The following is a 13,030-nucleotide window of genomic DNA, read 5'->3' as shown; positions in this document are numbered from 1 at the left end:
TGCTTCTGTAAGGAGATCACATTTTGGACTCTGTTTTGGATTCCAGGTTTTGAACAGAACAGAGGCCAATTGGATTTAACATATTATGAATGGCTGACACTGGACAGGATACTAAAAAGAAACGGGTTAACAGAAAGAAAATTTCAGTAACTTTTAACAGTAAATTGTTTTCAGAAGCTTCTTAAACTAAAGTAGTTATGGACCCTTCACTCCTCAGGTCCTGCTTCTCTGCTTCCTATATAAGCAAAAAGTGTTCCCCAGACTTTGAGAAACAGCGGTTAAATCTTGTTTATTTTTAACCCACAGGCAGGAAGGTTTCTCCAGGGTCCGAGCCCACACTAGGCTCCTCAGTCAACATTTCCCTGTGCAGCCCATTTCTGTCAAACTACAAGCTACCAAAACCCATTTAGATTTAATCCTCAGCAGATGTAAATCATAATAAAAAGAATAGTTGTTAGCTTAGAATTTAAGTAAGATTGTTAGAGTCTCATACATGCTAGCCTTGACACCTTGGTCCCTACTTTACCAAGACTTCCTTCTTTAGAAGTGTGAAGAATCTCCATTTCTCCAATAGGTGAGGAAAGCTTGGGAGATCAAAGCTCCAATAGTGCAGATAGAGAATTCAGAAAACAAAGTGTAGCCAACTTCATTGCTTGTGTCTTTTCTTTTCCAGAAATAACTTTATTAGGAGGAAATGATTGTTTTAAAAACAGTAACATTATGTCTCTGGAGACTGATAAACAAATACATATTCCAACTCTACTAGTGTAAAGGCAGATTAGCCTATAGAATTATGATGCCCAAACCCAGACTTCTTACCATGCACAGTTTTGGAATGGGAGAAAAGATACCATGGCAAGAGAGACATGTGGAAGAAGTGGAAATTATAGAAATTGATCCTCAAGCAAATACCTGTTAAAAACTTGCAGCTAACTTTTTAACGACCTCTCCTGTTAACTAACTGCATATACAGAAGAGAAATCAGATGGCAGAGGAAGAAGATTGGTCTGTAGTGACAAGGAACAGCTGTTTGCTTGAAACCTGAAAGTCCTATGAACACAGAAAAATCACAGTGAAAACATGGTTTGAGCTGACCCATTCCTGCCAGTAGCTCTAGTGCTATGTAAAATGATGAAGTTCCACAACAACTAAACATAGCAGCAGGGTTTGGATTGTTATAGCTGTGTATATGGCTAGTTCCTATCCTCAGTTATAAGTCACTTTGTTTGCCAGTATTTGGGACACAGTACCAAAGGGCTAGACAAAAGCAAAAAGTTGTTAGAAGTGAATTTTTATAATTTGCTTTTTATCATTTTACTACTTCACAAGTTTCTTAGATTGAGTTCCTTTTTTTCTGAATCACCGTTTCCCCAAGCATTGCTAATTTTGAAAGTTTTTTAGTCCAGCTCCAAGACACAAGTTTTTGTGCCATGTTCTGCACAAAGTTCTTGCTCTTGCACTGCAGGTAGGTTAACAGCATGCAATGGCACTTCACAAAATACTCAAACTCAACTTTCGTCATCAAAAACAAACAATAACACACAATATGCTCCCTCAACAGGTAGGTCTGACATTTTTTGCAATACCAGAAGACCAAAGATCAACCGGAAATCAATAGTTTCCTTCTAAAATACTTTAAAATACAAACTTTAAGTTTTCATGTATGAAAGTTCAGGCATTCTGCATTTTCCCACAGGTTCATTCTGTGCTGTAGGAAAGTCAGCTCTAACTCCACTAAACACCTTATCTGTGTCTATGCTGTACAAGCTTTTAAGGATAGTATTTTGAAACATCTTAATATTTGTCTGTAACCAGTCATATCATAGACTTGATCTGATCAGTAATTCTGAAAGTCAAGACGAGCGATCTGAACACAGATCATCTAACTCGCATGAGAAGTTGCTGCTTGGTACTTTCATGGCAACCTTTCATAGGTAGCTAACTGCACAAAACTACAGCACAAAACAAAGCTTCAAGATCAAAATACTGCGGCTCAGTTTACTTACAGGTAGAGAGAATCATGTCTGGTTGTCTGCTTACAATCCAATGGAAATGCAATCCTTAATCCTTTCGCCGTCAGGGGTGCCACTATAAACACCCCTGGCTGAGCTCTTCGCTCTGATACGACACATGCTACAATGGTGTAACACAAATACGGCTTGACCCCACCCCCTTTCCTTAAAAAAAAAGATACTAATCTCAACTCAAAAAAAAAAAAAAAAAGGTTGCTTTCTAGTATCAAATGCATGTTTTACAGAAATCAGGAGAGCTAAGTAATGACTTAAAAACAAGTAAAATTAAAAATTTCAAGGGGTCTTTGAGGACACGCAAGAGTCAGTAAAATAGCTGACTACGGAGATTTTCTGATCCTTTGCAAAATTTACCATCTGGGGCTAGATGCATTTTTTTAAAATTAGCTAGGTGCCTCCGAGTACCTGAAAAACATTTTTTCAGACAAGAGGCTTTCTTCCCTTTGAAAGGAAGTCCCTTTGGAAGGGCTTGGACAAAGCAATGGGGGGGGATCTAAGCATCTCCAAAAGCGATTACAGACAAACTGAAATGGAGCAATGATGGACTGCACTGAGCTAACTACAGTCCACTTCAATAACTTGGTATGAAATAGACCTGACCATACAATTCTTTGCATGAAAAACTCTCTAAAAAATGGCCACCCATTCTCCATCACACAGGGCAGTAAGGGGCACCAGTAACAGATAATTAAAAAAAAAAATCAGCCCACAACAAAAATAACAAAACATAGTCAGAAGCTGAGTAGAGCGAAACTGGAGCACACATACCCCTCACATCTATAAGTATAGTTAGGCTAATTTAAAGCCTCCCTGAAGTCTGTTTAATCTCCAGCGGAAGGGAAAGGACAAGTATCCTCTAAAAAGTAGCTCAGCCATTTCTGTGGTGAACATCTGATCACATAAATATATATTCATAGTATTCTACATACTTAATGTGTGCATATATATGTATATGCATATGTATGTATCTATATATACATGCACACACATCCTCATAATACTAATGAACAGTGAGTTTGGCTGATGAAGCAATGTCTGTCAGTAAGTTATTTGCAACACATCACTCTGTTCCAAACAACAGCTAACACTCCGTTTATTTACACACACACACACACAATATGACATTTTCTGTTAAAAACAGAAAGGGCAGATCACTGCACATACAGATGATAGAGACATAAAAAGGATCTCTCCTTTAACACATTAATGGTGTAATTTCTTTCATTTACCATCTCATATATTGATTGCATAAGTAAACTAAGGTAGAACAAACTCACACTTGGAAACTTCAAGAGAACACTCGCTTTATATAAATAAATGTAGAGATTTATATATTTACAATACATACAGCATATAAATTATCTTATAATTAATCAAAAACAAAGTATTATAGTACACTGACAGCCAGTTGTGCTGAATCTTGGATTTATTTTTCGTAAGTAATGTTAGGACTCATCTTGGAAGGTCTTTGGTTTATGAGAGGCCCTAGGTGGTCTCGGCATCTCACAGGCCTGTTCTTGGGCAGAGTTTTTGAGGGTTAGGGCAAGCCAATGGCTGCATTGTTGGCAACTCACTATGTGCGAAGGAAAGAGGCAGGTTTTGTGTTCTTGATTTGGCACAGAACAACCACCCACTGAGAAAAATAATGTCTCTGGAGAATCTCGGAAACCCTTCAGTGTCAGTAACTAACAATTAATAGATACCTTCGAATTTAAAGCATACAAATCACTACTGCTACCACCATTTCTACTGCCTGAGCAAAGAGAAACTCAGAAACATGGACTGTATATACATAAACACAACCCAGTATGTGCAAACTAGGCTCTTGGGTTTGGTCACATTCTCTCTCTTTCTCCATAGAGAGCTCAGCTTGTCCCTTATGGGATGCTGATGTTTCAGAGAAACTATAGGGACTGCTGGTATTCAAGGTACTGCGCACATTTCCCAGCATCATGTATAACTCCGTGTATAACTGTAAGTGCAGCAAATGTCACAGGCTGCCCACACTCTAGCAACATCCAGCAGCTTACAGGATCAAGCCTTTAAAACAGAAACAAGGCTACATGTCTCGAATGTGGCTTCTTTCCAGTACTTGGGCTGCTCTGTTTCTTTTTCAGAAAGCTTCTTCACCCTCAGCAATGTCAATGATTATGTGAAGCAAGTCTTCAAAGGTAGGCCGTGCCTCTGGTTTCTGAAAACAAAAGCATGCACTCTTGTTATCAGCACTAAAGTTATGTCAATTTTGGTAAATTCTTGGTTTTGATATCATATATGCAATGACCATCTAGATAAGCATGATGTGGAAAAAAAATATTTCTTTGCACTGGTTTTGAATGTATTACTTCCTGCAATTAAGTTTCATACTATTTTTTGATTGGACAAACTGAAATGGTGTTGCTGGATGACAGACTTCATATAATTCATTTCTTTACATACTGCTGCCTTTTTCATTTTTCTCCCTAATTTCCCACCCCTGGTAAATTGTTGTAGCTTTTCTTCATGCAAACTGTTTGCATGCCTAAGCATTTGGAGTGCCCATCTCTGAAGTCTCTAATTTCATGGACTGAGAAAGCAGACTACTACACAGATTAATGTAGCAGCATCACTCTGTGCTATTGCTCTTTTTCTTTTCCCATACATTTCCGTCTATGTCGTCACATCCTGTTTGCTTCATTTAATTGAGCCACTCCACTGACGTAGTCTCGTAGCTGACCTCGCTGCCAGTTAATCATGTTTTGAATGTCTCTGTAACTTGCACTTTTTCTCTATTTAACAACTTAATTTTTAATGTCTTCTAAATTTGGATGCTTTGGTATCCATGTCCATTTTCAAGTTACTAATGAATCTATTAACCAAGGTCTGAGACACCTATGGTTAATCATATTTTATGACAGATTGAATATGTTGCCACTGTTTGTGTCCTGTTTGGGATTAACAAAAATGACTTTACATTATTAATAATGCTTGATGAAATCAATGAACTTTTATTCAATTAATTCATGCTCACATAAATTCTATAAATAAATATCAATATTCAAAGAATCTTCACAAACAGCTTATCATCATCTTTGAGGTGATGTATTATTTCATTTTAATGGCCAAGCCAAGCAGGTTATCTAACATGCACAAAATTTAATGGCTTGATATTTCCTGGTTCCTTGAACAGCCTTTTTAAACTATAGATGTGTTTGTAATTCTGCAGCCCTCCAAGGATAGCTATTCTAATTTATTTCCTTGCTTCATAAATCAGCACTTTGTAAGCTTTAGATATTCATCAGTTGGCTTGGTGACTAATTACTCTTTGTTCTGGCAACTTCTCCACTACAAGTATCAGACAGTAAGTCAGCTTTATTCTGGGAAAGAGCACTCTTTCCTAAACATCTTCAGGGCAAAGACCAACTAAAAATAAACCACTTGGCTCTTTCAGGTTCTGGTTTCCTTGATTGCTCTCTCCAAAATAAGAGGGACATAATTAAATACACCTACATTATAATAGATTTTTTTCTTTAATACTGAAAAAAATAAGTTTCACAGCAATTTAATTAAAGTACTAAGTCTGCTTTTCCTGCCCTTTACCTCTTTGAACGCTGAGCAGCCAATATCCTTCTGAACCAGGAAGACCAGCAGTAAATGTTTGGATTTACCTGTTTAGGTTCCACAGCATCCTAATCTTTATTTTCTACATAGCTTACAATTGGGCAAAGTAGCATTCCTATAGAAAGATTTTGCTTATTCTGACATGTTTCTATAGTGACTAATAAGCTGAGGCAGTACAGAATTAAGATCTTCCCTCTAAGGCACTCCAACTTAAGTAGTTTTGCTAGAAGTATTTATACACAGCCGTAATGAGTGGCACCAGGAAGCCTCTGCAAACTCTGTACGGGCAAGCTCCGTCTTGCAGCCCGACTGGCAGTGCCAGAAATCAGGAGGAGATGGAAGAGGGGGAGCAGCAGCATGGAGCGACACTGCCTGGGCACTGGCAGCCTAATTCCTGCTATGGACAGGAACGTGACCTAGTTAGATCAGAGCTCTGTCTGAGTTCATTAGGCTTAATTTCAGGTTATTCTGAACAGATCACTGCATTTAAGTGATGCTGCTACATCCAACACTCCAGGCAACTCCTTCAAAGCCCTTGGTGTCATAACAGGGCCACAAATGTCCTGCTTCTCCCTGCACCTCATGGAGCTCATCTGGGTAGGCATGAAGTCCTGGAAGTCCCTGAGGGAAACAGGGAACTTCTGTACCAGGGACCCTGGTTCAGGGGGTGGAATGATATGGATGGTGCTTCCCCCTCTCCACTTCCTCCTTCCCTAATGCCTCAGAAGCCACATTTGTGCCTTTGTGTTCCTTTTTATCTCTTTCTTGAACAGCCTGTTTATGGAGGATATCCTGGTCATTTTTGTTCTAGTAACCAATAGCTCCAATAACAAATATTCCCTCGGGAAGCAGGAGTTCATAGGTCCCTGAGCACAGGGCCTGAGGCACAGACAGGACACTGCAGTGGAGATTAATGGCTTGTCAATTCAAAGGTAAAAAATAAGAAAAAATAAATCTACCTCCTGCCAGCACATCATCATGACATCATACACCAGCTTGCAGGCTAGTTTGGGCCGATACAGACGATGTCCTTGGCTAACCATAGTTACCACTTCATAATTGGAGCTTTTTTCAAAGGGCATTTTTCCTTCTGTAAACACTTCCCACATAAAAACACCTAAAAAGTGAAAATAAACATTAGAAAGAAGATATAAACATTAGAAGAAAATAAACAAAAATATTTTCCTAAAGTAAATATGTACTTCAAGATCTAGGTACAAATTTTCTGATAGGGAAAGAGTTTTTTTGAGACTTACATTCTAGAAAGCATTCAAATGGGGCTTACCAAATGACCAGACATCTGATTTGCTGCTGAATCGGCTATAATTAAAAACTTCTGGGGGACACCACTTTACAGGGAATTTAGCCCCTGAGGAGCTCGTGTACTGATCATCCAGGACATACCTGAAAAATAGAACCAAAACCCTTTGGTCAGCCCCCAAACCTGCACACTATAGTTTAGCTTGGATTCGAATACTAGAAACTCATATTGCCACCGTGTGGTCATGCCTGTTAGTACCACACGATAAAGATTTCCTCAGAGGGGTACTGAAGTTTCAGTTAAGAGACAGTTAATTTTTATTAACTCAGAACCTTTCCTTGTGGTTATTAACTAAGTGACACAGGTCTAGGCCACATACAAACCAAATTTCTATTTATGCTAAAGTTAAAATGTAATTAAATTTTCATTTTAAATTTAATTATGTTTAACAAATGATGCAGCACCCACCCCATGTAGCACCCACCCAGGGCAACAAGGGCAGGATATGAAACCCTCCTCAGTTCTCAGCACCTCACAGGGCCTTGGCTAACGTGATCTGAAGCATCTCTGAAGGGAGGATTCTACCTCACTGAGCAGCCTCTTTCCAACATTTAACTGCTAAAATACACATTGACAATTGATATTTCTTTAACCTAAACTCTACTGTCCAAGAAACAGATTCCAATATGCCTATTGTATCACCAAGAAATTAAAATTTATAAAATTATTACAGCATTTATAGCATATTTGTAACAGAAGACCAATCAGATTATGTAATCGACATTAATTTAGCCCTTTCACGATAAGAGCTAAACATACCTAATTCTCTACAGAATGAACTCACATGTTTTACTTTTCCATACTCAGAAAGAATAGATCCCTGACCACAGATAGAATACTACTTAAAGGCAATGAGGGATAAAAAAAAAATTCCTCTAATTCTATCAGACATTCGTGTCTTAGAGATTAGTGCAAGGGCTATGAGAATTTTCCCAAAGTCACTGCAAGTGTGTTCGTATACCCGGATGCTCACAGCCATACCTTGTCATGCCAAAATCAGACACTTTGACCACTCCTGAATCATTCACTAAGCAGTTTCTGGCAGCCTACAAAGCAACGATTAGATTCAGATTAAAACTTGCAGTCTCTTTCAGACAAACTGTAACTGTTCAGTGAAGACTTTGTCCTCATTCCTTAGCAAGTTAACTGATTTACCAAATTCAATGAGGTAATCTCCCCACAATCCAGATTATAAAGTACATGTACACTTGCTCTTAATGATATTACTATGGCAACTGCAGACTTTTGTAAAAACGAAAAACAAAAGCAGGAAAAGTTATCTTAGAGGATTAATGAGTGGTGAAAAAGGCACCAATGTGGAATAAAGATATGCTGTTATTTCTGCAGAAACAGCTATTGATTCTTCATAAACATTTTAGAGTGATTTTACTCCATTTTGTAGGTAGAGATAAACGTCTGAACTTTCTCTTTACAGGGCAAATTTAGAGCTCCCCTTGGAGCCTAAAGAGCTGACTTAGCAGCTTTTATTTTGCAGAGAATTAACTGCTGTATTTCTGAGCAAGTGGTTTCAGTAAGGAGTAGAGATGTTTACAAATACAAGTTTCAAAAAGCGCATATTGCACAGCGGGCTGTTACCAGGTCCCTGTGGATGAAGCTGTTCCTCTCCAGGTACTCCATCCCCTCGCACACGTCTTGGCACATGGTCAGCAGGATGTCTTTGCTCAGCAGCCCGCGTTTTTGCCGCAGGTAGTTCAGCAGGCAGCCATGCTCCATGAATTCAGTCACTATGTAAATAGGTCTCTGTTGGGTGCACACACCGTACAGCTGAACTAATTTAGGATGTGTTAATTTCCTGGAAAGATTGAAATCATGTAGTTACTACTGCTTCCTCCACCCACTGCTAGCTTCCCACCCGCATGATACTGTAAAAATATCGTGTGCCTCAGGTGCCTTGTCAGTACATACTGTATCACCAGCCCGGGACTGGCAACAGAAGTACCCAAGTGCAGCAACTCACATCATCACTTTAGCTTCTTCAATGAAGTCCTCTTCATACATGGCACCTTCCCGAATTGCCTTGATGGCCACTTTGTACTGCGCCCGCCACTTCCCCAGGCGCACGACTCCGAAGAGACCACTCCCCAGCTCTCTCATGAAGGTCAGCTCTGATGGATTAATTTCCCATTTCTCTATAAAACCAACCAAAAACCAATGACTGTTATATTAGAGAGCATACTGAGTTGATAGGGATATGGAGGAGGAAAGAGAAACGCTAGAGTATTAGCAAGTTACAGAAATTAGGGAGAATTCTCCTAGAATTAATTTGAAAACATAGCACTTCTGTACCTTAGAAACCAAGCAGAAGTCATTAGATACACACAATCAATAAGCAGTTGCTGACAACACAGATGGCAAAAAGCAAGTTTTCTGAAACCAATATTTGCATACTGGTATTATGAGACTTGATTCAATAGGCTATTATATAAAATTGTGCCAGTGCACAGAAACTATTCGTGTCATCTCATGTGCTGTGCTTAAAATGGATTATTCTGCATTAAGAGAGTAATCGATCCATGGACGAAGACCAAAGGGCAAAGTTTAAGAGGTCCAACAGCTTATGAAAGAGCAATGGCCCCACTCAGTGATCACACAGAGCTCATGGTGTCCACAGAGTTTTTAGAAAAAAAAAACATAGAAAATATTGCAACAATTCATATATAAAAAGTTATTAGTGAAGTTATGTGTAGATTAACATAAAAACACATAATTACCATAGCTGAAACCTGCAGTTGTTGGCGCTGTCCTCATCTTTGGGGTCACTGGGTAGCGCAGCCTGGTAACAAGACCTGAATTTCAAAGACAATTCATCATACTTTACTTCTGAAAGAGCACTAGGCAGCAAATCAGCCCCTTGTTCCCTGCAAACTGACCAACAAGCTTATACACAGATTTAGCTTTGACTTCTTTCTGCTATCTCATTGCTTTGACTATTGAAAATGCTTATCAGAGATACATAGCAGCTACCTGTTGGGCCTAAATTGCTGCATCACCTTTAAGGGTGAGAGACGGATATGGATATATTCATACATGTTTATGCATTACAGTTAAGCTGGGCACAAAAATAATTGCTGAGCAGAGACTGCACCTTTCATACACCAGATCAGAAAGACCATCTAAAATGTATATTCACACTGTTACTGTTGCTTGTTTTTGGTTTGTATACATAAATCCCAGCAGTTTCACAAGGCGATTTTATATATACAAAAGTGCTACACACTAGTTAAATAATCTGTTAAAATCTTGTCAGAATGCAATTAAGAAGTAGAGTTAAAAGAACGACGCTGTTAAAAATAAGTAGTAAAAATATCTAAATAAATGAGAAGCAGAGTTATGTTTCCGAGAAGATTTTTCAGAAAAGGAAACACCTGCGCAAGTGCCAAAATAAACCTGCTCCGGAATATTACTAGGAGATGCCTGGTCATCCAAATTTAATACAAGAATCTTGAAAATATATCTCATGCACAGAACTTGAAAAGATGTTGGTATCTGCACCTTGACCCAGATTCTGCTGTGCTTAACAAGTGGATTCTGGCTATAACAACTAGGGAACATAACCTCAACGTCAAAAGGATTCCTAAACTCTACCCATTTTATCAGAGAGTGCAAGAGAGCGGCAACTGTCAACAAAAGATCTGAAGCATCTAAGAATTACAAGGACAACTTCAGGGATTGTCTGAACAACGCTTTACTTTTCTCCTTATCTGTTCCTTACTTGTGGGCTAGATTGTGAATATATAGTATTATTGTAAATGTATATAGAGTATTATATTAAATAAATATAAAAATCTGTTTTAAAAGCCAGAAGAACCTATACAAACCTAAAAACCCTAATACACTTTTCGAAATCCACTCTGACAAGAAAATCAGATTCTTTTACCTGCTGCATTATGTTTATGATACTCGATTATTTCTGGAATGGAGTTAAAAAGATGTTTTTCCGCGAGGTAGAACTGTTTTGGTGACGTCACTGTCTCTTTTATATGGTAGTGTCTTATCCCTGATGAGCCTTCTCTAAAAATAAATAAATAAATATATAAAGTAGAAATACAAACCCATTTCTTGCAAGTTAAAATAATATATATATAGAGAGAGAGAGAGACCTAAAAAAAAAACACTGTTTAATGCAGAGACAAGATACAAAATGTACTGAACAACTTTCACACCTGAAGCACTGCACAAACGCAGGGGAGATCATACAGGCCCTTTGCACAAGTCCTCCCAGCATGGCTGGGGGCAGGATGCTATCCCCTGGGCTTTCCAAGGGGAAAGGCTGGCACCGCTCCCCGGCACTAGCAGCACGGGCAGAGGGGCTCCGTTTGCCCGCAGGAGCAGCTCGGATGCAGCCCTTGGGAAGGGGCGCAGGGCATTTCACACCAGGGAGTCTGCAGGGCTGCCCCGCGTGCAGCACTTCAGCAAGGGCTTGGATTTCGGGTGCACTGCATGTTTGCTACTCACGTCCGCTTCAAGAATCTGCTCAAGTTGAGGATTAACCAATAAAAGGTTAATTTTCAGCCAGATCGGTTCACCTCACCACACACCCACACAAACACATAGGCTGGTGCGATGGTAAAGAATGAGCGGCACGCGAAAGCGAGCTTTCTTCTGGGGGCAGTTTGCATTTATCTTAGGTTATAGCAACTGATTTAGCCCTGGAATCTAGAAGCTAATCTTAAATTTTAGCCAACTTTTGTTTTTATTTTTTGGGTGTTTGCTTGTTTTTTAAATATCATCACTCACTTCTTTCCTGAATTCACACTCAGGCTTTTCACAAGCCTATACATTAAAATACCTATGCAAATCAATTCAAACAAGATAAGATTGTACAGAGTAGCCACAAAGGAAAAAAGAAAAAAAGAAGAAAAAAAAAACCCTTACCCTCCAAATTTTGTGTAAAGGGAAACTGTATACAAGCCTGGCTGACTTGAGTCTCTCACCACAAAACCACCTTCTTTGTCCTAAAATGCAAGCACAATAAGTTTCATGCCACAAACAATTTAAGCTGTATGTCTTTTCTAATGAAGTTATGATTTGCATGTGCTAAAATTAAACTTTAATAAAAGACTAAATCCTATGATTGCTAATACAATGGTACAGAACTCACCTCATTTCTAAGGAGTTGTTCTGCTTTGCTTCTGTTCAGATTCCTGCTGTACCATCTGCAATACATCATCACTGTGTGATCAAAAACTCTCCAAGATATTTGATCTCCTTATGTAAAATGCTTAAAGCAAAGTACTATAAAGTTGCAGATTCAATAATTTGATGGTGCTGAAGGTCAAGAACTGAACCAACCAAAGTTCAATTTACAAAATAAATAAGTCTATCATGTCACACAGATTACCCATAAAAATGCTTTAAAAAATTCCAGTGAGATCCCACAGAAGCCAACAAAATACAGGTGGAATAGCTCATTTTTTTTCCAAGAAAAAGCCCTCCCAAATATAAGCATGCAGACAGTGGCTGTTTCCCTAAACAGCAGCTTGTGGGCAGACTGGCAATCTCAAGTAAATTCTGTGTTACCTGCCAAGACACCTGTTGAGCTGATTGATAGATTTTCATTTAATTCAATAACTTCATGACTAGTTTAGCTTTCCAAGGCAGGACTGGCCAACTAAAGCACAAGTAAAAAGTGCACTAAATATCACAGCTGCACAAGCCTGAGCTCTAAGCTGCAAAGCCAGGTTTAAGCAGCCAAAGAATCACTGAAATTTCTGCCAACTGCAGTACATAATAAAAAAAGAAGAAAGAAAAACAACCACAAAGCTAGTAAATGGTGCGGTGCAATATTTTGAACTTTGCTGATAAAGTGGTAAAAAGCCTAGGGATGTGGTATAGAAGCTCCTATACAAGTTCTGCTCTTACAGAGTTAGTGGTTTTCTGCAGTTCATAGATGACTTGGAGTAATCCCTCCCCGGACCCTTCAGTGACTCAAGATGATGTCACCAAGGCACAAAGTGGCCGGACCAGATAAGGCAGCCCAGTTCCTTCCCTTCTTTCCTACCAGTTTCACAGCACAGCCCAGAGCAGGGCAGGCTCCTAACACAAGACTCAAAGATGAAAG

At 39.0% G+C, this 13,030-nt stretch overlaps 1 protein-coding gene across 1 annotated transcript in view; it reads right to left on the bottom strand.

The window, feature by feature from the left end:
• Window positions 1-4,033: 4,033 nt before the first annotated feature.
• Window positions 4,034-13,030, bottom strand: part of TEC (tec protein tyrosine kinase) — a 44,915-nt gene continuing 35,918 nt past the window's right edge. The window contains exons 9-18 of the mRNA XM_088524719.1: window positions 12,071-12,125; window positions 11,845-11,924; window positions 10,847-10,980; window positions 9,681-9,755; window positions 8,927-9,098; window positions 8,545-8,761; window positions 7,930-7,994; window positions 6,913-7,031; window positions 6,587-6,744; window positions 4,034-4,221 (exon numbers count right to left, since the gene is read on the bottom strand). Of these exons, the coding sequence (XP_088380845.1) occupies window positions 4,144-4,221; window positions 6,587-6,744; window positions 6,913-7,031; window positions 7,930-7,994; window positions 8,545-8,761; window positions 8,927-9,098; window positions 9,681-9,755; window positions 10,847-10,980; window positions 11,845-11,924; window positions 12,071-12,125 (1,153 nt within the window). The 3' untranslated portion in view covers window positions 4,034-4,143. The remainder of the gene's footprint in view (window positions 4,222-6,586; window positions 6,745-6,912; window positions 7,032-7,929; window positions 7,995-8,544; window positions 8,762-8,926; window positions 9,099-9,680; window positions 9,756-10,846; window positions 10,981-11,844; window positions 11,925-12,070; window positions 12,126-13,030) is intronic.

Source organism: Tinamus guttatus, unplaced genomic scaffold, assembly GCF_059628265.1.
Source record: "Tinamus guttatus ecotype Peru unplaced genomic scaffold, ASM5962826v1 Tinamus_guttatus_pri_ptg000213l, whole genome shotgun sequence".
Lineage (NCBI taxonomy): Eukaryota > Metazoa > Chordata > Aves > Tinamiformes > Tinamidae > Tinamus > Tinamus guttatus.
The sequence above is the reverse complement of the archived record's forward strand: the minus strand, read 5'-3'. Positions and strand labels throughout refer to the sequence as shown.